At 38.0% G+C, this 24,427-nt stretch overlaps 2 protein-coding genes and 1 long non-coding RNA gene across 8 annotated transcripts in view; 1 reads left to right on the top strand and 2 right to left on the bottom strand.

Annotated features, from left to right (window-relative positions):
* Nucleotides 1-1,425: 1,425 nt before the first annotated feature.
* LOC123875095 lies at nucleotides 1,426-11,912 on the top strand. The gene is made up of 3 exons (XR_006798072.1): nucleotides 1,426-2,282; nucleotides 9,650-9,657; nucleotides 11,902-11,912. It is a non-coding gene; the product is annotated as an uncharacterized LOC123875095 (long non-coding RNA).
* Nucleotides 3,527-15,430, bottom strand: LOC123875031 (synaptotagmin-16). 2 transcript variants are annotated; one of them, XM_045920674.1, is made up of 11 exons: nucleotides 15,236-15,430; nucleotides 12,493-12,672; nucleotides 11,004-11,095; nucleotides 8,515-8,742; nucleotides 7,448-7,609; nucleotides 6,894-7,002; nucleotides 6,341-6,513; nucleotides 5,664-5,873; nucleotides 5,354-5,518; nucleotides 4,729-4,893; nucleotides 3,527-4,265 (listed from the first exon to the last, which is right to left on the bottom strand). In XM_045920674.1, the coding sequence occupies exons 1-11, from the start codon at nucleotides 15,270-15,272 to the stop codon at nucleotides 4,221-4,223; spliced, it is 1,566 nt and encodes a 521-aa protein (XP_045776630.1). In that variant the 5' UTR covers nucleotides 15,273-15,430; the 3' UTR covers nucleotides 3,527-4,220. The 2 variants fall into 2 exon arrangements, with proteins under 2 accessions (XP_045776630.1, XP_045776631.1); XM_045920675.1 differs by lacking the exons at nucleotides 11,004-11,095; nucleotides 15,236-15,430 and having other exon boundaries at nucleotides 12,493-12,650.
* Nucleotides 15,431-19,892: 4,462 nt separating this feature from the next.
* Nucleotides 19,893-24,427, bottom strand: part of LOC123875011 (sodium/potassium-transporting ATPase subunit alpha) — a 93,666-nt gene continuing 89,131 nt past the window's right edge. For 3 of the 5 annotated variants that reach the window (XM_045920634.1, XM_045920635.1, XM_045920633.1), the window contains 2 exons: nucleotides 23,458-23,632; nucleotides 22,707-22,963 (listed from right to left, as the gene is read on the bottom strand). In XM_045920634.1, the coding sequence (XP_045776590.1) occupies nucleotides 22,727-22,963; nucleotides 23,458-23,632 (412 nt within the window). In that variant the 3' untranslated portion in view covers nucleotides 22,707-22,726. Of the gene's footprint in view, nucleotides 21,507-22,544; nucleotides 22,676-22,706; nucleotides 22,964-23,457; nucleotides 23,633-24,427 lie in introns of those variants that run through there. The other 2 variants (XM_045920636.1, XM_045920632.1) reach the window with 2 other exon arrangements.

The following is a 24,427-nucleotide window of genomic DNA, read 5'->3' as shown; positions in this document are numbered from 1 at the left end:
GTGTGATGTCTCTGTTTTAATCAGATTAAATTAATGCTAGTTAATTTATATCTGTCACGCCACGCTATAATGATTAAATTATGTTCTGAAAAATACATAAAACGTATCAATATGAGTGTCATTTTCATTATTGTGATAGATTTAGTTATAGGCATAGACTTATGCTTATCGGTATAGACATATTAATGGTTATAGGATTTCAAAGTTCTAACAGACAAGGCACAAACAGACGAACAGACAAAGTGCAAATTCACCCAAGATTCCGAGACCACGTTTCACTCGTTCAAAACTCATTTCCAATAAGAACCCTAAAAAGGTCAAATGAGAAGCAATTAAAATCAATTTTTAGGAAACTGTATAAAGTGATTTATTGAGAACATTTTTTAAATATTTTACGTTAGTAAGTATAACAATCAAATGGGATTCATTTCTGGTTATATGATGACAATATTCTGAAATGTTAATAATTACTTATATATATATATTATAATGATATTTGCAATACAAAGTTGTTAAATTAGCACAATAAACGTTTTAATTTCTAAAATTAATTAATGTATACATTTGGTTACATAAAGACATTTAAAAATAAAAACAAAAGCAACAAATGAGTAATATTCTTCTTGTAACCAAGCCATTTGATAAATATTATTTATTTGGAGTATTTAATTAAATGGATTTTTAATATCTTATGTTAATTCGATCGTAAGAAAATTCTACTAAGACCATTACGATCTTAATTTTTGCAAAAAACTCTTATTTTAGGGATCCTTAATAAGTATTTTTTTTTAATATAAAATATTGGTCGGTTGAAAGCAAGCTGTACAATCCTACAATAAACCTACGATTTTATCAATTTATTCCGTACACATTACTAGTTTTAACTTTTACAAAAAGTGCTAAGTTGAAAGTTATCACGGTTTTTGGTGTATTATATTTACGTAGGGTCCAATTTTATCCAATACTATGAGAAATTAACTAGCAGCATCAAATCTGAAGAAACTTTAAGTCATAACCACCTTTCGCGAATCTCTAGCACTTCGTACCACTTCAATATTCCTCAAAGCAACGGAAATACGAGTGTGGTCGGTATCAGTCCTCCATGCACTCTACACAGTGACGGTCTCTAAGTAGTTGGGTTACTTATTACAAATAAGCACAGTGGATACATATTACACCCTATGTAGAGGTCTGCGTGAGAAGTACTCACGAGAATGCGGATCAGATCCTCGTAGTGTTTTTTTTTTTAAAAGAATATTAGCCATTTTAATCATGACTAACATTCCCCTTTCCCCTCCAACTAAGCGTAAAGCTTGTGCTAGGAGTGGGTACGACAATAGTGCACAGCTGGGGTTTGAACCGCCGACTTTTCGCAATTCAGTCCACTCCTATAACCGTTGAGCTATTGAGGCTATAAAGTGTAAGTGTTCACATAAAAACAGGCACTGGATCAGCACAAACTACCGTCACTTAGTTATATGTATACTTTTCTCAGATTTAGGCCACAAAAGAGGGGCGCGAAGGGCTATAGATTCGCGTATTTACATACTTAGTATATTCCAGAAAAGGATAGCTCCCTATTACCTATTGTCTTTCTATGACTTTCTGACCATTCTTTGTCGTAACATTAAACCTCTATCAAACCTATCTATCAATAATAATTGTTTCACATAATAAATGATGATTAGAAATCAGATATTCATTCATAATATTTACCTAAATGTTTACGTATTAGGTAAGTATAAAAGCCAAAATATCTAAGTTATTACTTGTAAGTTAATCAATTATGTTGTAGGTATCTGAAAATTGTTGACAAAGGACGAACTATGGAGGAGAAAGTATTGGATAGGTAATAAACATTACGTGAAACTGTGGAACATAATATGTTATGTTTTGAATATCTATTAGTATGAAATCTAAGTATACCTACCTATTATACTATAATTGATATCTATTTAATCTATTTGGGAGTTGTCTCAGACAAACAGGTACACGATTTTTTTTTGGAGGCGAATTCGTAAAACTTGAAATAACAGATTATTAAAAAGAATTTCAATATCAAGATGATTAAAAAGAGGGAAGGAAGAAACGTACCGAGATTTTATGGGACGATATAAATTTAGGGGATATTTTTTAAGCAGATTGAGAACTCTTGCTAATTTAATAAAATGGAAATTTTTAAATATTAACTATTTAAATATATAATTTACAATATACTTACACGGTTTTGTCTTTTGATAAACAACTGTTAGCGTTTCAAGACATTGTATATAATATTACTCGTATATACCTATACAGTGCATAATTAATGCTTAAATAAAATTAATATCCCTCGTAAAAAAAAATAAACACTAGGTAGTTTCGTATTCAATTAAAGTTTTTATGTAGGTATGTACCTATACCTACCTACAAAATGTAGAAATGTTATACTTACCTATTACATCGATTTATCAATAAATTAGACTTACGTATTAGAATTATCGCGATAAAAAGACAATTGAAAAACTGTTACATATAAGGTAAAAAAATATTAAGTACTTAGGTATAACAAGACAAAATAATTATCAACTTTTATATTTTCTACGATGCATTCTATGATATACTTAATATCAAAAAGAAATAGGTAATTTAACACATTACTTACCTATACAAAGTACAAATATCATATATTATATCTATAACTTTATATCTATATTTTAATTTATTTTCAATAAGTAGTTAACTGTTATATAAATGGAAAGTAGGAAGATCATAAAAAACTTAACTGTAAAAGATTGCCTACCCAACATAAGTGTAAGCATATTTTTATAAAGCTTCAACGAAATACAAAATATATAAATAAACATAATATTTTTTAAAGATATGGCCCTCCATACTTCAGAAATTAGGGTACCTATCTAAGTATCTTTCGCGTTATTATTTATTTTGTGCATAAACATGCACTTAAATATTTTATATCAATGAGTTAAATCTTATGATGGAATCTTTCGGAAAAATCGTTATAGAAGCAGTGTAAATGTATTTATATTATTTAATTATTTATTAATGATGAAGTTGAGTGAAATATAATATAGGTAAGTGGCCGAGCAGATCAGCTATGTAACTTTGTAAGGACGTAGTTGCACCTAGGTATAAAATACAATAATATCATTAACATTCTATTTTATAAATTCTATTTGATGAAAAAGTCATATATCTCTAACCGTAGTAAACATTAATTGTATAATATACACGTATTAAATATCAATAAATACTCTGTCACTACTTTATCCTATCTCACAAGTATTGTGCGCCCAAGTCTTCATCATATTTTTATAAATAAGTACCTACTACAAAAAATTTATTTATTAGAATATCATATTGAAATAAACTTTCAAACATTTAATAAGCTTTTACATCTTTAGAAGATAAACCTACACCAATTTAATAGTCATTAATAAAACCTCTCTTTTACTGTGTATTTCATACAAATGTATAATAATAATACTAACACCAAACATTTCGCTTAAATAAATATTTTCCTCTAAAAAATCATAACGCTCCAAGAATCTATCAGTCAGACACGCTTCTCCTATAAGAACAATGTATAATAAGTAATATATGAAGCACACCAAACGTGAATAACTATAATTGAACAACTTCCAACTTCCACAAAGAAAGCAATTACGAAGTTTCACAACACCAAACTCGTAAAAAGACCTTTGAGGCCGACAAAAGGGTACATAGGTAAATGCCCTCTCCACCCTCCATACGTGAGTATGAAGAGTTTGCGTTCACACCGAATTCGATTTTAATGCAGGACGAAACCCGACAAAAATCGGGGAACAAGACGCGAAGACGCAAATAATATTCTTCTTTTTCTTCTTTTGCTTTTAATAGTGCTAGATCAACGCTAAGCGGCGAAGAATATTGCAAAATGGTTTCACATTCGCGGTTTGCTAATTCACGGCTTCGCGGGCGATTCGTCCACGAAAGTGGAACGCGAAACAAGAGAGTCATAGACAGACGCGTAGACTCGAAGAGCCCGCAGTCTCGAGTCTTGACTAGAGTCACACGAGTGCGTGCTGGCGGACGCCGGAGAAGGTCTCGGCGTAAAAGCACCTTCGCGGTGCGGCCAGGGTCTTGTGCAGGAACTGCAGTTGCAAGTTGCGAGCGATGCCGAGGGGCAAGGCAGGGTCAGTTCACACGGGCGCGTCCGGCGCGCACTATGTGGACGACCGTCAGGAGTCCAGCAGCACGTGCCATCGCTGCACCTGGACGGATGGCTGAAATCGAAAACATATATGTTACACTTTATAGACAAAAGATATGTTAATGATTTTAAGCTTATTTCGTGGTTTAACGACATATTATATCAACTCATGCAAGTGAGCCGAAATATCGACAAATGAAAATCATCAAATTAATCGTGGTATGTCTATGAACTCGTTATATCCACAATAGTTATTAAAGATATATTTGAATATAGGTAAGTTGTAATATTAAATAAATATACAAACAGTAAACGAACGAGCAGATCACATCATGTCAAGTTACGAACATTTGCAGCACCAGAGGAACCGATAACGCGTAGACGGATTTTGTGCAATTTATTATACCACCCCTTGAATAACCCCATGTTGAAATCTATGGTTGAAAAGTAGGAACACCGCCGAAGTAATATAATCCGACCGATATAATACTTATTTGTCGCGTATCAAAATTATTGCTAGAAAGATCCTTAGATACCTGTTGTCCTTGTTGTTCACACAGGTCCTGCCAATGCCTCTCCTCTTCTCTCCCCGAGGAGCTGTGTCCGAGAGAGAACCAGCCCACCATCTCGTTGCGTTTGACGCTACGACGCCACCACACTGACACCATTAATGTTACTTCAGTCAACTGGAACAGCGCCACCTAAAGTACCCAACATTTTCATTTATTACTGTTATCAACATAACTATACGTATTGAGAGTTGGAGAAGATGAGATCAATAACACATAGAAGCAGCATGGTGGCCGATGGATCTTAATTTTTTTTATAGCTAGGCTACAAATTTAAAACTGAAGAACACTGCGTATACCAATACCAAGAATCAGTCGTGGGTTATGGGCCATAACCCGCGACTGATTTATTATTATATTGGTATTGGACTAAAACATGCCATAACTTATGGCATGTTTTAGTTATTTATCAGTCTTTTGAGAGATCTACTGCTTTGAGAAATGGAGCCGTCTTTTCAAGCCAAACTTAAAATTACTAGCAGTTAAGAAGCAAGATTACTCAAAAAAAAAATTAATAACATCAGCTCATGACTTTTAAAGAAACTATTATAGGTAAGTACATAGGTGGTAGTAGCTTTTTATTACTGCAAACCTGAAATATAAAGAGTTCCTTATAAAGTGGGTTGGACTGCGCTCGGCGCGTCGACGACTTGCAGCGTCCCATCTCCATACCCAAAGAACTGATGAGCACCAATTTTACATATGTGTCTGGTGCTTTATTGGGCGACAGCTTACGAAAATGTGTGCCTTTTATGATCTGAAAGAAACATAATTGTATTCATTAATTATGATTTATTATACAGCAGTTCAAATTACCATTTAATTTTGTCGAATTATTGGAATGTCCTCCCAAAACCTACGCGTAGAACATATTATGGTACAGATTGATGGCTGTATCTTACCTCTACAGACAAATGTCCAGTAGTCGGGTTATACTGTAGCCCAAGCAGAAGCTCGGGAGCAGAACGCGTGCTACAGCAGGATGACGCAGAATCTGATCTTGCGAGACTGCACGCCTCTCCGCCCAAAGTACTGGGTGACATGGCTGTGGTTATTGATGATGGACTCGCTAACACACCCGTGATAGAATGGTTGAGGTCCAATTTGGGCAGCTAGAATATTTTTCCAAATTATATTATTATTATTAAACATATCAATTACAGAAATCAAATTATGTGTAGGTAGGTATACGTAAGGCGTGATTTTAGTTCTGTGATTGTTAGAGTAAACTGCCAGAAATGTCGGAACCACTCCTGGATTTGTTCTGTGGTAAGCGCAAATATGAGAAACTCAAAAATTCTAAAAATAAGGTCGAGAAATGGCACTAGAGTACCTATGCCAGTAAGCAAACCCTACCCAATGGGATTGAAAAGAAAGTAAATTCCAAATGGAACCATCCAAAACCATAAAGATCAAGTGAGCTATTATATCATTTACATTTTACCGAAACATGAAACAATTTTTGGTGGACTATTTAGTATTTATACAACGGGGTGACGAAGTGGGCTGGGCACAAGTTACAATCCAATGAATTGATTTTTTAAGTTATAATATCTACTTATCTAGATATGATACTAACCTGCAGGGTAGGCTGATGATGATGTTGTCTTGGTGACAATTGGAGCCACAAGTTGTTCTCCAGCTCGAAGTTCAGATTGGCGAAGCTAACTGCAGCTTCACCAAGCAGTCGTTGTCGACGCATCCGCTCACACCCATATATCCGTATACGAAGTCCGAGACCGTGGACATCCTCTGATGGCAATGGGGCATTGTTAAATATAGTCTTTTTTAAAAAATAAAACCAAACAATCGAGCAGGCGGATCACCTGATGTTAAGTGATTACCGATGCCCATGAATATTTGCAGCACCAGAGGTACCGCCGATGCGTTGCCGGCCTTTCAGGAATTTGTTGCCTTAATTTTTAATTTAGGATTATAAATAAATGTCTAAAATAATGAGGATTCGGCAGGTAATTGTGCAGTAAGTACATACTAGGCCATGATGTTAAATTAGGTAATAGGATCTATAGTATTAATAAGTTGTTCAAAATTTTGAAAGTCTACAAATATACCGTTGCACCTAAGGAACTTAAAAAATCAAAATATCTGGAGTTTAAAAATGATTATGTTACCTGGGTTGATTTTGTGCAAGACGAAACTCTCCATGTACTGTGGGTTCTCCCCATTGCGTATCTTTGACTTGTACTTCTGTTTCTTTAACGGCAATAGAACAATGCGGACCTGTAAGAATTATCACAGTTGAAGATTTATTAAATAAAGCAAGGTCCTGTGACTCTTTAGCAAGAAATGTTTGACCGCACAGTAACCAGACGCGTATTTAAAGCATAATTTATTAATTTAATAAGCCAAAATTGAATTGAATGAAAGCCCGCCATGCCCGATAAGTAGGTAAATACTTGCACCAAGATAAGTATAAGTTGTATCTTGCGCGGTTGGGAAAAACGATTCAGTGACTGCCTTTTTTTTGCTAATTGCAGGGGTGGCGTTAATAGCAGGTCATCAGGTAGCATAGCTATTATTAACTCGAATATGAAAAAAGAGCACAAAGATTGCTCTTCAATTCATTTGAATCTCTCTACAAAGGTAGAGAAATCCAAGTTTTTGATAAAAGGGTATATGATACCCTGATGAATAAGTGATGAGGGAGTAAGGGATTCAAGGATACCTGGCTCTGTAATACTTGTCCGGGCGCCTTCTGCGGCAACGACCGCGCCTGTAGCACGTGCACGGTCATGGCACGTACAGGTGCATCGAAGAGCAACGTCAGCTCTACGGACCCGCGCTCCTGCGATCCCCCGCCGCTCTCGCCGCAAAGTAACGATGTGTCCTAAAATATTGAGGTATTCCATACGATTGACAAAATTGATCAACTAGTGTCAAGATTGGAGTTACTTGTGTAGGACCACCAAACTTAATATACTTAGTTATGTGCTAGTTGCTACCTACTATTTACAAAAGCGTTAGGAATGCCTCTTTCTATTCCATGACTTAAGCATAGTAGACTAGGTACTATGATATTATTCTGTGACGTAAATTAGTACCTAAGTGATGATTGATGACTGATGAGCTAAGCTGGAAGAGGTATGGCAGTTTTTGTATTGATATTAGGAGGTACCGGCATGCGTAATCGAGGTGGTAAGTAAGTTACTGGAGCCAAAGCTATTCACCAGACCAATCAGAGCCGATTAAAACAGTTTAAATTCCTTTTCGTGGTGGGAGGTGGGAGTTGCGTGATCCTCTCGTTTGTAAATTTTTTTTTAAACTTTCAAGGGATCCTCCAGATTTTTTTTCTGTAAGCAGGTACATTTTTGTACATTATTATTATATTACACGCCCATAGAGCTCAAAGATCTTTTTTCAGGAACAATATGAAATGTTATTATTATGGATATCGGAGTAGGTACCCCAACGGTTCTCAAAAACTATCAGCGATAGAGGCATGATCTTAAAATTGGAAATCTAGAATTTTTGTCAACTGGTAAAAAAGATCCCATGAACAAAAAATAATTTTCGCATGGATTTTTATTCCTTGCTTTTGCTTGTGTGTTCTTTCAGTCAAAATATTAAAAATTAACGTGGCACAGCGCTCACCACTGGGAAGTATTTAAAGTTTAAAGACTTCCCAGTGGTGAGCGCTACTTTATGAAAGGGCTTAAAGTTTAAACCCTTACGTATCGTATGTGTAATCAATATGAAATAAAATACAAGGAAGTATAAATGAACAATAATTACATTATGCGCAATAACATCGCTTTCAACACTGCTCTGCGCCTCCAAGGTGTGTATGTACTCAGCTCTCTGCTGCACCACTTCATCGATCTTCGTCTCCCGGAGGCTGGTGTCACGCGACTCCCGAAGGCTGGTCTCTCGCAGCGTGTTCTCTATCACTTCCACCTCCACTTTGGACTGGTTCTGATTCTCGTTCTTTTCCTCGTACCTGCATTCCACCTCCTCTTTATCCTGCAAAAAGGTTAATAGATTGAAAAAGAGGGACCCTCATCAAATTTTTAGAAAAAACTTGTGATGCAAGAGGGTAAAAGAAGAAGGGTTAAAACTATGAAAATAATGATAAAGAAAAAACTATCGGACCTGATTGATAATGGTTCTACATCCATATCCTTGGACCTTCGCATTTTTGCCTCTGTTTAATTGGCCTCGCAACACTCTTTTACATTGTTTCTAATTATTGCTCTGATATGGGGTTGAGTTATAAGTATGGTCATAAAAATTGTAAAAGACCAAAGAAATATTTGTAAAGGGAATTATTAAGGTATAGTTATGATTGCACATATTAATTATATTCTAGAGAAAATAGTACCTACCATCTTTTGAACAATGGTTCAGAAGATTACTCTACTTAAACTAAGTATTTACGAGTTATAGTTCCTGAAGGGCTGTATAAATACATAGTGAAATATCCGTACAGAAAAAGAAAAGAACGATACATACACCTATGTTTAAATATTAAGATGATGTTGACAATGACTAAAAAATACTGTAGAGTGTAGACATTATATGACGTACTTAGGTCATTACGAGTATAGTACGCGTCAGGTTGCGATTGCAATTGGCGTATGAGGCGGGGCGTCCCTACCCCGGTTGCCATCTCAACCTGTCGCGCACTATATGTACCTAATGAAAGCTCATGATTCGGAAAAAGCTAAAACCTAAAACACGTGTCCAAATTATGTTAGCAAATCTCAAAGTTATAGCTCTAAATAACATGTATGGAAGTTAGGGTAAGCATAATATCTACTCATTTAACTAATGATTTTGCTAATTGGGGAAGTGCAAAACACAGCTAGAGATTAGAGAAAAATACGTAAATTATATAAACTTGTTATTGATAATAAAATAATCTTTGTAGGTAAGTAGGTACTATAGTATTTAGCTAATCATAATAATTTTACTTATAAAAGCAGTCTATCAAATAGTACGCGACAGGTCGAGATGACAATCGGAGTATAAGGCGGGGGATGCCCCGCACACTCGCACGTCGCCCGTGCTAACCCGTACGGGGTTAGCGCGGCAGCTGTGCTGGTATGCGGGGCGTCCCCACCCAGACTGCTATCTCGACCCGTCGCGTCGCGTACCTACTTAGAATTCTGTTATCAGATGATTAGCTTATCGCTCGAGCTAATCACAGACTAATGTTTACCACCTGTGTTTAGTACCAATATATTATTATGATTAGGATTGGATACACTCATAGACATACTCGTACATCTAAAATACCTAATCATTATTATGGGTCGAAGAAATAACAACGTGTTCTTGCTGCAACAATGCATTTCAGACAATAGTGTGAGTTTGACGGCCAAGAAGAGGTGATTTGCAATTACGCTCTGTAGCTGTCAAACTACGGCGAGAAAAGCCCTTCATCAAAATGAAAAATACTTACGGAGAAATAACTCAGGTATAAGAAAGCAGATTTTAATTTTATTAAAAATAATATGGTTTAGTTTGCGACTGAGCCAGCGAGCTCAAATGGGAAATTCTCAGATATTCGACGAAGATCTCGTAAAATAAATAAATACTTAATACATTCTAAGAAAACAGAAGCGAGATGAAATGCAGCCATTAGTCTGTGCGCGCTACAGGTGTCTCAATTGGCGGTCACGGCATCTAATGTGAAAATGGATCATCTGTGGTACTGGTATATATTATTTATAGTCTGGACTTTGGAATTTTACCGCTTGTAACTGATATTTAATTTTAGATAAGTCTCTTGGATTTGAATGAATATTCATATTTCTTTCCATAATTAAAGTATAACCCATTACCTACTTAGTTAGTTTTAAATATGTATAATATACGGCTACCATTAGTTAGTACCTAGTTGGATTTTGATTTTTTTTTGTTAGTGATTTAAGTAAGTACCTATTTTTAATTCCAAAAACCGGGTCCAGAATGACACCGAAAACACATAAATAAGATCCGGCCTATATGTTTTCAAAATCGGAAGACTTTTCAGCATAAGTCAAGAGGTTGTTCAGTTCTCAATTGCGCATGTAAAGCGCCCAGAATGTTTTCACATGAGTCTGGAGTCGGCTACGAACTATGAATAGGTATTTACTAATACGCACTTAAATGTGACTAGGTTATAATCAGTAGTAAGTAGTACCTATTCATAGTTTGGTGGAATAACATAGACCGACCGACCGTAGATAAAAACTTGGGATGTTTTGTATGAATGCTACGTTTCATATTTGTCAAGTTACCTGTTGTATGCGCAAGCGCAGTTCTTCATCCGAGTCGGAGGCCTCGAACGTGAATACGCGTTCAGGATAATGGTTCGTTTTCGACAAAGCATCTATAACAACACGTACGCACAACGTCAATCAATATAATAACCCTCTAAACTAAGCTATCAACTAACAACTACAAAGTCTAGTCTAGATTTTAATAAAATAGTGCTAAAGAAGGTAGGTTAATGATCTCGACAATTTTCAAAATATCATCTAGTTTATGAATATCTTTGCCTTATGGCAAATGGCTTATAACCTCTGGGGTTATTCTGTATCTTTTTGACATTTAGCAACTCAGTCGCGTTCGGTCATCTTCACACAAAAACTCAACAATGATTATACGCTCGTTGTTGAGGTGTGTGCGCATGACATCGTATGGCTGTGGCTAAATGTGAAAAACTCATGTAATAACCCCGATGACCGAGAGCTTCTGTGAGGCACATATTATTTTATTTTATCATAATATATAAACTATGTTGCTACTATGTTAACCTAAGGTTCTATAATAATCTATGGGATCCAACATCGCATAACATGAATATTTAATTCGATATAAAAGCAGTACACTAAGAAATTCATTGATTAGGATTAGTCTACTTAGGTACAAAATATTTCTTAGTTTACTCAATTATTACTAGATAACTGAACAAGTTTGCTATAAAAATTAAATTCAGGATTAATGGTAGATTTTACATAAATCTACGTGGCTAAGACAACAACGAACCAAAAAAATATGCAGTTCTCGTCACGAAAGTTGAAACGATCCGACATGAAACATCAGCGACGACTCGTGATACCTTACGCAATAAGTAAACCTCGTACGGTGCGTTTCACATATCAAGACTGCCGACTATCAGCAACTGATAACTAGGTATACCTATAGAAACTGAAGTGGTATAGTTCGAAGAGCCAGTAGACGTTGGGGTCCGAACTCCTAAAGTTTTTGTATGGTGACCTCGGATCGGAAAACACAGTTTTGATAGACTGCGGGTCTAGGTGGACATACAACATCAAAATAATCACACCACTGCGGCGGTGTAGAAAGTCATCCATACCGATATTATGAATGCGGGAGTGAGTCTATTAGCTTTTCACGGATGAGCCGTTTAACCGATTTTGACGAAATTTGGTGCAAAGATAGCTTGCACCCAGGATACGAGATAGGCTACTTTTTATCCTGTAATCAAAGAGTTCCCACGGGGTTTTTAGGAAAAACTAAATCCACCCGGATGAAGTAGCGAGCATATGCGCAAACACGTCTACACTGCCATCCTTTATCGCCCAGCGCGGTTAATGTGAAACCACAGAACGTGAAACGAACTGTACGTTTGCATCGCATAATTTCACCCGCGTAGTAACTGTCAACTTTCGTGACACGTAGGTACGCCCTACTGTACTTACAATATTCACTAATAGGGAGGAGAAGCAAGAAGTAGGTAGGTAGAAGGAAGGTCGTACTGACCAAATGGAGCATTGTCGAGCGGTAGTCCGGCCGAGGTGACCGCGTTCACGGCGAGCACGTCATCGCAGCACTTGCGGCCGAAGACCGCGGAGTAGCACCAGCGCCGGCCCAGGAACAGCAGCACCACCAGCACCACCACGGCGAACGCCGCTACCGCGCTTATGTAAGCTGTTGCCTCCACTGCACAGAATGAATAAAATCATAACCCTTCCTTTCGGCTTTGCTGTAGTCGGGAAAAAATATGAGAATAGAATCCTATTCGACGACTTCTATGGTCTGAAAACAGGCCGCCGGTTTTGAAGCATGCTCGTAGGCCGTAGTCCGTAGATGTCATTTTCTCGTAGCCCGTAGGTGCTATTGTAGTGTGCATTCGTATCACACACATACAAGCTTATTCACACAGTCTTATTATTATCTTCACTTTTTAAAATACAAATGACTGCCTATTTGGAGTTTCATTAATAATATTTACCCACCTATCTTTAATTTTAGCGATTAAACTAGCGTCGCGTCGAGTGATAGGTATATCCACTCATGAGAGGTTCGTGTGTGTGTGACTGGTTCGAAATAAGTCGAGATTACTTCGACTACTCTCACGTTCAACCGGCTTTTGTTAATATTTTTTGTAATATCTTTAATCCTATGTTATTAATATAATGAATGCGAAAGTCTGTTTGTTGTTGATTTTTTTCTTCAATCACGCTACAATAAAGCAGCGGATTGACGTTGAATTACTTAGTTCAAGACTTAGAGAGTGACATAGAGTATAGACTAAGTACTTTTTATCCCGGGAAAATAACCGGTTCTTCCGTGATGCCATTCACATCTTAGTCCTTCAATGATGCAGCAACAGATCAACGCATCTACGTAATTTTTTGCAAAAGACCTACACCTTACACTAGAGAGTAAGTACCTAGGTAGGTATATCATAATATGCTTTTTATTCCGAAAAAACAAAGAGTTCCTACGGATTTTTGAAAATAGAAATCCATTCGGACGAAGTCGCGAGCATCAGCTGTATATATATATTTGATAAATAAGGCCATCAATTCGTCTTTGATATTCTCATTTCCCGTTACTAACATGGTTACCTAAATACTGTGTAAATTATACAGATAAATCAAACAAAATGGGATTGTGATTGGCATCGACTATCTCGAAAAGAGAAACAAAATATTTTTTAACAACAGTTCGTTCAAAATTCTGTTTTTTAGAAAATTGATTTTCTGGCTCTTTTGTAAAGTTAGCAACAGTGTATAATCTGAGTTTTAACAATGTTAATTGATGCAGCAGTAGGGCGTATGTATTAACAACGGAAAATCACGCATTTTTCCGCGCGAGGAAATTGTCTTAGATATGACGCGCGCGCATTTCTAACCATGCAAAAGTGTGTCTGTGTGTATGTCTGTCTGCGACCTTTTCTCGGCTCATCCGATTAACCGATTTTGACGAATTTGGTACTTACAGAGAAAGCTTGCACCCCTGGGAGAGCATGTGCTACTTTTGGTCCCGAAAACCAAGAATCCCACGGGATTTTTAAAAAGCTAAATCCACGCGAACGAAGTCGCGGGTCATCATTAATATTTCAATGAGATTTGTAGTGGTTACATTTCAATTTGCAGCCAGTTTGATTTGAACGAAATTCCACGCGCGATTTTATGCCAGTGCTACATTTGCGGGCCTGGCCTTATAATTGTACGTTACACTTTCCTATTTATGTCATGCGGCCGTACAAATGTGTATGCACAGTGTAAACAGTAAGTACTAACCACTGTTTGCTTGTGCTACAACCGCTCTAAAAGTTTAAATACATAGACTGCTAAAATCATAACCCTTCCTTTCAGCTTTGCCTTAGTCGGGTAAAAACAGCCTAAAACTGATACTGACTCATTCGATGACGACGCGCGTATACGTACGACTTGTAATACAAACAATAATTGTGTGATCCAGGTCAAAATGCTAGGTCCAGTAGCGCGGACCACCACATGCGCTGCAGTGTGGATTCCTTGCCTGAAAAAGCAGCGTTGACTAGTCCAAGACCATTTCCCCGAAGTGCACATGACGATATCAAACGACTTGTAGGCATCGATGCTTGTAGGGAGCCGCTGGATTCAGGCGGTGCAAGACCGTGGCGTTCGAAAGTTCCTACAAGAGACTTGTCTCCAGCTGTGGACTATATCCGGTTGATGATGAAGTTCTAAATGCCAAGTTGGATGACTTGACGTCATATCGGTCGTCGCGGTTGGGTGTCAGGGTGTTTGCTGTTTAGTGAATACTTGGGTGCTCAGTTCTTTAAACAGGCTTGTACGGGTACATGTAGCATTGTGCCATATCTTATGAATATTCTACTCTGCTAGATAATATGTGCTACGACACCTACTTTGTAAATATAATAATTGCATTGCAATCATATTGCTGGCTAGTTGATTGTTTTAGTTGTTATAATTTTATAGCAGTGGTGAAAGGTAAACAGAAGAGGTAAATAACAATGCAGTAGGCATTCTAGAAGGCTTCACAAAATGTTAGAGCATTCCGTATCAACCAAGTGTTTTTTTTTTGGTAAGTAGGTACTTATTCGAATAGCACTAATAGCAGGAAGGGAATGATATGATAGCCTTAGAATTAGATAGATTAAATAAATAAAAAGCATTACGATTTTCGCTTCGCGAGCCTGGTAAAGGATCTGCTTAGCTCAAGGAAGCTGAAAAAGCTGCACAAAGTATTGTCTGGGAATATTGTTTACCATTAGTCGGGCTGATTCCGCCTATGTTGGCCACCATCCTGGCTCACTGGCACATCGCGCGGCGGCATTCACGCACTGAGTATATCGCCTGCTTTAAACCACACACTTGATGTTTCGATGCTAATTTCGAATATTTTCACTAATTTTAATTGGAGTAAAAGTGGAAAATGTATGGAGACGTGTTGGCACGGTGGCTGTCAGTTGTACGCATGCGCGTTGAGGCAGGGGCTCGGCGGGGCGTGCGGTGTTCTGCGCGATGATAGGACGAAGGACTAGGGTAAATGTATCGGGATAATATAAGTAGGTAGGTATGGCTGCTTTGTTTGCTGGTCTTCAAGGCCGAGGGCATGTGACGTGACCTCGGATAGGTACCTACAAAGGGACGCACGTAGGCACAAGCTTTAAAGGTGTTAATGTCGTGGATTATTAATTCTAACACCTTCCCACCTACTTCTATAGAATTTGACATAGGCAGACCTATTATTAGATGGTGCGTATAAATAAATAATTAGGTATTAATGAAACTGCTCTACTGGCGATTTGTGATGCAAACCCACGCATCGATTTCTTGGAAAGCCAATACCTAGTAAAAATTAACCTACTTTTTACGTCCATGCAATCTATTCGATTGCGTAACTAAACTAAAACAAAGGAAGGAAGTAATTAGTTAAGTAGCACGTAGCTACCTATCCTGCCCATTGCCGCAGCAGCGGCGCGATTAGCATGTCGGAGGCCCGGGGTCCCCTTACTCCCATTGCTACTAGATAAATGAGGCCCCCGTTCTGTTTTAAATTTACTTTTGCGGATTTAACTACTAAAGAAAATAACTAAGTAATCAATATAGAAATATAAGTGCCAGCGAATTTTTCCTTTCACAGAAACGATCTTATTGATAGGTATCTTTTCATTAATTTTTCATTAGGGCCTCCAACTCCAAAATTACTGTAAGGCCTCATTCGCACGAGAGCTTTTTAATGTCCGTTAAAAAAGCGTTCAAATAGAGCAAATGCATTCCCAAGTATCTGTTCACACGTCAACGCTTTTTTAATGTGCACTTTGTATTTTCAGCGCAACGCCAGGTTTTAACTCAATGCATTTTTTAACGCTCTTGCGAATGGGGGCTAATTTACTGAATATATTTAGCAATTTACTAAAGGGCTTCTCAAGGTCTAGAGGCCCTCTAGACTGGAGCTCCGGGACGGACCACCCCCTATGTCACGTTACTCACACGCTTCATATTATCAGAAAATGTCTGTCAGAAAAATCTGATGCGCGACGGAAGCATACCAAAGCTACTGCTCATACATTTTGTCCATTATACGTACTAGCAGATATAAAATTTTGGATTTCTGTGCGTACTAGATTCAGTAGACTGACATAATTTTGCCGGATTGCAAATGATGCTTGTCGAATGCACGCCAACCCAGCGTTGCCAGAATGTTACTTTTGTAACATTTTACGTTACTTTTGACCCCCTCATGTTTCCTCCATGTTACACGACTCAAAATGTTACTTTACGTTACTTTTAGGACTTCATAAAAATATTCAAATTTTTCCCAGCAAACCAAAAATAATCGTGAAACGGAACGCATCCAAAACAGTTTTTGTTTGTCGTAATTGACCCATTTGTTAGTTTATTTCACTTTCTCTAAGTTATTGGTCTAAGTTCACTTTGTTTTGTAATTACTCTGTGATTAAAAAAGTGTTTTGTTTGTTTTTCTCTGTGACTCAACTTTGTTTTGGATAATAAAGTTATTCGTTGCGGGGTAGTGATATTGTAGTTATGTATCTAAGTACAAAAAAAAATTGTATCTTTATTTCGTCAAAATTCGAAAGTGATTGGTTTGTTCGTTATCCTTATCGACTGTGTATATGTGTTGCTAACACTACTTGCTTGGTAAGTAAATGTTGTATACAATGTAGTTTTAAGTAAATAAGTAAGTAGTTAACTAATTAGGGAATCAGTAATGCAAAAACAAAGTCATAGTATTTGCAACTGAAAGCAGTTCGTTTTTGTATTGACTGTCATCTTATTATTAAGTCACATTAGTTTCCAGAAGTTCATTTAGCTATTTACTACTTAGTTATTGTTGTAGGTAACTTCGGTTTTCTTTTCAGGAATGAGAGCGAGCTGAGTAGATACCGGCCGGCGTAACTTAAAATTTGAGTTTTGCTATCGAATCTATCGATCTCTTTGCTGAGACCAAGGTAAGTAGTTAGGTACCTACCTAGTATTGTTCAGTTAACAAAACGAATTTGAAATTCCCGCGTAATTTTCTTCACTGCGTACCTACCTAGTGCGTTTTTTTTTTATTCTCTCGTCTGGCTTTACAAAGATTAGCCAATGTCAAGTTTGTAGATATTTTCAAGTTAGGGAAACTATATAAGTAGGTAAGGACTTCGTCTGTGCCGGCGCTCGCCGACATACGCACGGCGCCCCTTTAGAGCGCTTCCCAGTTAGTTCCAGCATGGTTCTAGCACCAAAAACGCCAGTGAAACACAAAAACCAGCCACTTTAAACAAAAACAAAAAAAACGCTCCAAAAAGGCACTACACGCGCGCCATGAAACGCTACACAGACAAAGTCCACCTAGTGCGTAGCCCTCAAACTCAAACAGTCCTGTGTTGCCAGATCGCCCGATATAAGACGATTTTAATCTTTTTAACCCCCGATCCAAAAAGAGGGGTGTTATAAGTTTGACGTGTGTATCTGTGTATCTGTCTATGGCATCGTAGCTCTCAAACTAATGAACCGATTTTAATTTAGTTTTTTTGTTTGAAAGGTGGCTTGATGGAGAGTGTTCTTAGCTATAATCAAAGAAAATCGGTTCAGCAGTTTGAAAGTTATCAGCTCTTTTCTAGTTAATGTAACCTTCACTTGTTGGGGTGATATAAATTTTTAATTTACACTTGTAATAAAAATTGATTACCTAACAAAATAAGTTATAGCTATTCAAAGACATTTTTAGATCCGTTGGTATATTATTATTTTACATATTGATTTGTTTTTCTTATTCAGGATCAGCAGTCAATTTATTCAATCAACAATTATTATTACGATTCTTTTTAAGCTTAACTAATGGGACAAGAAAACTGTTTAAATTTTTTGTATAATAAAGTGCCATATTAACCTGTGTACCTTATTACTTTTATTTTCCACGAAAAATAAGGAAATGTTACTTTTCTCGTGAAAATGTTACATTTTGAGATGTCTCGTCACTCGTGTTACAATTGACTATCTGCCACTGGCAACACTGCGCCAACCAGACACGTCCGAGCCGGATCAGATGTTGGAAGGCGTGGCCTTCGTACATTTTGTACTAAATCAACTAAATCCTAGCAAACCATGAGAAACCTTCAGATGGCTGAGTTACAATACCTACACCTCACACATGCTTGGTCTATGTCTAGCGAGATATAATTTAACATTTTCCATCAAATCAATTCAAATCCATGTCTTCAAAACATACTTACCTTCATTTCACAATCGTTTTAATGTCAAGAGAAGATTCATCTGATTCATCCATGATTCATCTAACTGTTGACACAGTGAGCCATGGCTACAGTCAGATGAATTTTATTCTAAAATCGCCATTAATCATTATGCATGTGTTATGGAATAGCTGAGTAGGTAGTTACCCATAATATCGTTTTCGGGCAGTTTGGCAAGATTCCAGACCTGATTGCAACGCGGGATATTATTAAATAATTCACGGCTTCATTTAGCAGGTAGCAGATAGGTACTATCATCACTTACCATGTATACTTAATATGGTAAGTGTACTTATAATGCGTAAAAAATTACTTCTCACGCGCCAATTTAACTTTGTGTCAAATATCATGTCAAAAGTGCAATTTCAGTCCTTATTTTAAAGGTGAACTTTCAAAGGTGGTGAATGACAGTTGACACAAGAGTTCAAATGGCGAGTGAGTTCTCATTTTGTACGGATTATATACACCCTAGATAGGGTCACAAAATTGTACTAGGGTATTGTTTTCGGGTGGATAAATGGAATAACCAGGTCCTCTTCAACCCGGCAACAGAACAAGGTTTACTTTAATGCAACTATTTATTATGGGGCATGTGCTCGCTTGCCTACCTTATATTTTTATTTTTATGCTTCAGGCTCGCTCAATAGCCATATTAGTGCTACAAACTTTGGCGGTCACTAAATCTTAAACTGTAGTTTTTTTACTTAATTTTGAAATATCTACTCGAGGTGGTATTACGACTCTCACTTTTCATATTTAGGAGATATTCAAAAATTTTTTGTTGTCATATTTTATGGTCATTTATTTAGATTTGACTATAAGGCTTTGAAAAACGGTTGGACAGATAGACAGACAGACAAATTAAAATTCACCTAAGTAGACTTGGAGACCTCTCGCGTCACTCGGCCAATTAATGATTTTATGACTGCCTTTCCACATAAGATAATAATTCAAAGTCACATTGTGAAACTTATCAGTCTGATCCTTGCCTTAGATTATGCTTGTAGTGCATTGGAGGATTGTGAAGTTAGTTTCATCATTTACATATTTTTTTTTAAATTGCTTGTTGGGTTGAGGTGTTCGTGCTAGACGTTAGCAAATCAGACCAAGGTTCAGCATAAATAGAATTTAATGAGTAATAGCTAATATCAATGAAACATCGCAATAATATTTTGAAAATGTTTTTTTTATTAACACTTACATTTTTACAGCGTCCTAGCCAACAGAGTAATACTATAAAAAAGAAACGGTGTAAAGAACTGTCGAACGCAAAACAATGTTAGTTCTACCGTGTACGTTAACCGAATAGCTCACAAAGATCCAATCGTTACAATATATCATTCAGAATCAACGACTATTGTCTGTGAAATGTACATCCCGACGTGTCGGGCTAGCACAGAGGGTCACTCTAAAGAAACAAACATCACTTTAAATCTATAAACATTTCATATAATTTAGATTTATAGTCGCTATAATGTAATATAATTATTACTTTTATAACCATTATTATATGTTATATGTATTCGTTACCGGTTGCGAGGAGCCGCCGCCGGGCGCGGAGGCGCGCTGCGGCCGGGCGCCGGGCGCCGGGCGCCGACCCACGCAAGGTGACTCTATCATAACTGTATAATTTTAAAAAGTTCTAATTACGCATTTCTACGTTTTGTTTATTATCTTTTAATTAAGAAATTAAATCTTACGTAATTACCATGAGCAGACTATTTTAATAAATTTCACAAAAATCACTAATTCAGTTAATTTTAGAAAAAGAAAAGCATAGTGTCCGGCCCGGGTCGCGGGCGGGCCCCGGCGCCGTCCGGCGTCCGCCCGGACCGGCCGGCAACCGGACCGGCCGGCGTCCGGACCGGCGCCGGCGCCCGCCGCGGCCCTCCAAGCGATCGCGACTGTGTATGCTTCGTTATCTACGTTACGAATGAAAATATGGTTTCAAAATTTCAACTACCTACCTAACAGTAAGCAGTAGTACACTAAACCTCAGGCACTCCACATCGACCTCTCACACACCACGCATCCGTTCGATCGTCAACTGAACATTATTCACTCGAAAAATTCAACTTAATCTAAATCACTTAAAAGTTTATAATCGTAGCTCCTTAACTGTTAAATTACAACAAATGCTTCTCGTGCCGCCCGCGAGCGGCGACGATCTACCGCTAGACACTGTACTTATCGCTTACGGTGTGAAAAACAATTATATCAGTATTAACTCTATGTGTCGACCGATGCCGCCGACCGGCGAGCGCGGGCGCGGCGCCGCACCGCCCGCTGAGATTCACGTTCCACCAGATCCGTTGATTCGACGCGTTCGCGATTCAGGTACTCAAAATTTCGTCTCCGAACAGGTTTCGATATAAAAATAACTCACAATTTTCAAACAATATCGTGTGTAAACATTTTGAACGTCACATATTCATCCATCACTGAGCATAATATATACATAAGGTTCGGGGGCGGAGCGGCGCGGAAGCGCCCGGGCGGCGTGCGGCGCGTAACAAGCGGTGAGAAGCGTACACGACAGCGATTACACATAGACCGCGCCGGCGCCGCGGCTGATTCAGTCAACTGAGAACACAAACGAACGTATGTACGGCGTAACTAATGATGCACGACGCGGCGGTGTGGACGTGGCGGCGCAGTCTAGTAGTAAGTCTCTTGTTCGAGCCAGCCGCCCGGGTTGCGGCGCAGGTAGAAGCGCCGGATCTCGTCGTAGATGAAGATCGACAGCATGAAGGGGATGGCGGGCAGCCACCACACGAACCTGCGGACAAACCGGGTCAACGTGAGCCATCTATCTACCTACATATGGTCATACTGCTTCAGTACCAATTTTTCTCCACATCCGAGCATTTTAAGAAAGGCTAATCTTTTTCGAAACAGTATAGTAATGACAAATGTAAAATTCAGTCGTCAACAAAAATTAACGAATTGAGAAATCATAGAGAAGGATAACAAAATTTTAATATTTAACATAAATAAATTTTATCAGATCAAGAACACGTTCAGTACTATATGCGAAAACAGTACTATATAAGAAAGCGAAAAGATTCATAGTACCCGCGTCCAGGCCAGTTTCGAAGATCAAGCCAATGAGAGTCCAGTTGCCATGCCCTGGTGAACAATGACGTTACGACGAGTCGTGCAAATGACTAAAAAGGGACTCACTTGAGAGGATACATCCGCAGGCCTTTGTCCATGCCGGGAGTGTATGATAGGAAGGCAGCCAGGGCAGTCTCGAAGATCAGACCGAAGTTGAGAGCCCAGTTGCGCATGCCTTGATGAACGATGGCGTTACGACGAGTCCTGCAAATGACTGTAAAGGGACTCACTTGAGAGGATACATCCGCAGGCCTTTGTCCATGCCGGGAGTGTATGATAGGAAGGCAGCCAGGGCAGTCTCGAAGATCAGACCGAAGTTGAGAGCCCAGTTGCGCATGCCTTGATGAACGATGGCGTTACGACGAGTCCTGCAAATGACTGTAAAGGGACTCACTTGAGAGGATACATCCGCAGGCCTTTGTCCATGCCGGGAGTGTATGATAGGAAGGCAGCCAGGGCAGTCTCGAAGATCAGACCGAAGTTAAGAGCCCAGTTGCGCATGCCTTGATGAACGATGGCGTTACGACGAGTCCTGCAAATGACTGTAAAGGGACTCACTTGAGAGGATACATCCGCAGGCCTTTGTCCATGCCGGGAGTGTATGATAGGAAGGCAGCCAGGGCAGTCTCGAAGATCAGACCGAAGTTGAGAGCCCAGTTGCGCATGCCTTGATGAACGATGGCGTTACGACGAGTCCTGCAAATGACTGTAAAGGGACTCACTTGAGAGGATACATCCGCAGGCCTTTGTCCATGCCGGGAGTGTATGATAGGAAGGCAGCCAGGGCAGTCTCGAAGATCAGACCGAAGTTGAGAGCCCAGTTGCGCATGCCTTGATGAACGATGGCGTTACGACGAGTCCTGCAAATGACTGTAAAGGGACTCACTTGAGAGGATACATCCGCAGGCCTTTGTCCATGCCGGGAGTGTATGATAGGAAGGCAGCCAGGGCAGTCTCGAAGATCAGACCGAAGTTGAGAGCCCAGTTGCGCATGCCTTGATGAACGATGGAGTTACGACGGGTCTTGCAAATGATCAAGTCAGCCCACTGCACTACTACGATGGAAACGAAGAAAGCTGTGTGGCAGGTGTATTCGAGAGCCTTGCGGTCGCGGTAAGTCTGAAAAAGCGGTCATAACATTGTCATTGATGCAGTCAACGAATCTGCTTTTAGTTCAAACCAGTTGATTACAAACATCCCAAAAAAATTACTAAATCCCTTAAAATAATAACATTTTCGCTAAAGACGAATTTTCTTAAATATGCATGGATTTCAATCATTTTTAGCCCCAGTTAAGAGATGCTTTTTTTCCTAATAGAGAGTGGACTATAATTAATAAATTAACCTTTATTTCAGATGTTTCCATCCATAGATTATACGAAAGAATTTATTTTTTAATTCACCCAAGTTATTTCAAGATTAACATTTAAAATTCGTCAACGTTCGTTAATATAAAACATTCGAACCTCAAAAGGGGGTTTCAATCAACTTCTTTATTACTTTACGTTTTACACAGTTCATATCTTAAGTATTTCCTCTTTAAACATAAATGGTCCTTCAAACCGGATAAATACGAATCACAATTCAAAATTCAATACAACACTATCACGTACCCATTCCTGTCCATACGAGTCAGGCAAGTCGTTGATCGCCTTCGAGTCCCATTGCTTTCGGATGCCGAACAGTTTCAAGGGCAGGAATCCGTTCTCAGCCATGATCACGAAGTATACAAAGAACCCAGCGGCAGCTTGGATCATTCCGATTTGACCATACGCCATGGAAATCAACCTGCCAACCCCCAAGATCAATATTATACAACCTGTAAGGTGTCTAGGCGTGTTCTCAAGCTTAGATAAAGGACTGACTTTAAGTCACAAAGGAATTTAAATTTAAACTTTTGCAAGTCCTATAGTTTATAGGAAATCACATTTTATAAACAACACTAAATTCGAATTCAGAGAAAGACTGATTTTTGTGATCTCGCAGAAAATATTAGCAATATTTTAATATACACAGGAAACTCTACAGTTTAACATAGAAAATTTAGATGTTTAGTGGTATTTTTGAAAAACTTTGGGTCATTTTTACAGATATTCAAATGTATATATCTTTTTAGTGTGTGATGAGTTTATGAGTTTTCTTGAGGGGATCTTATAGCACAATTAATCTTAGGATATTAGGGTAGCTTAGAAATGGAATCTATTTGGGCCATGTTAATGAATTTATACTGTATCTGAATAAGATTGTACACACAAAAGTTTAAATTCAAATATAAATTTCCATTTACTATGTAAAAGATGTTAATATCTATTTCAAACTCCCTAACCAAAAGTCAGTCCTTTTAAATAAATAATTTATCTATTGCGTGCTTTGAAAGCATTCATCAGTGTTTTTTCTAAACAAGTGATCTTTTAATCTTACACAATTTTAATTTACTTCCAATTACTTATACATTTCTCTTTGAGTAATCATGCATAATTGTTCTTGGATATTTTTTCTACATATTTTACATTGTTGTAAAGCATTGTTTTGTGTAAAAGTGAAGATTGCAAAAGACAATATGATAAATATAAATATAGATAA

Source organism: Maniola jurtina, chromosome 19 (assembly GCF_905333055.1).
Source record: "Maniola jurtina chromosome 19, ilManJurt1.1, whole genome shotgun sequence".
Lineage (NCBI taxonomy): Eukaryota > Metazoa > Arthropoda > Insecta > Lepidoptera > Nymphalidae > Maniola > Maniola jurtina.
The sequence above is the reverse complement of the archived record's forward strand: the minus strand, read 5'-3'. Positions and strand labels throughout refer to the sequence as shown.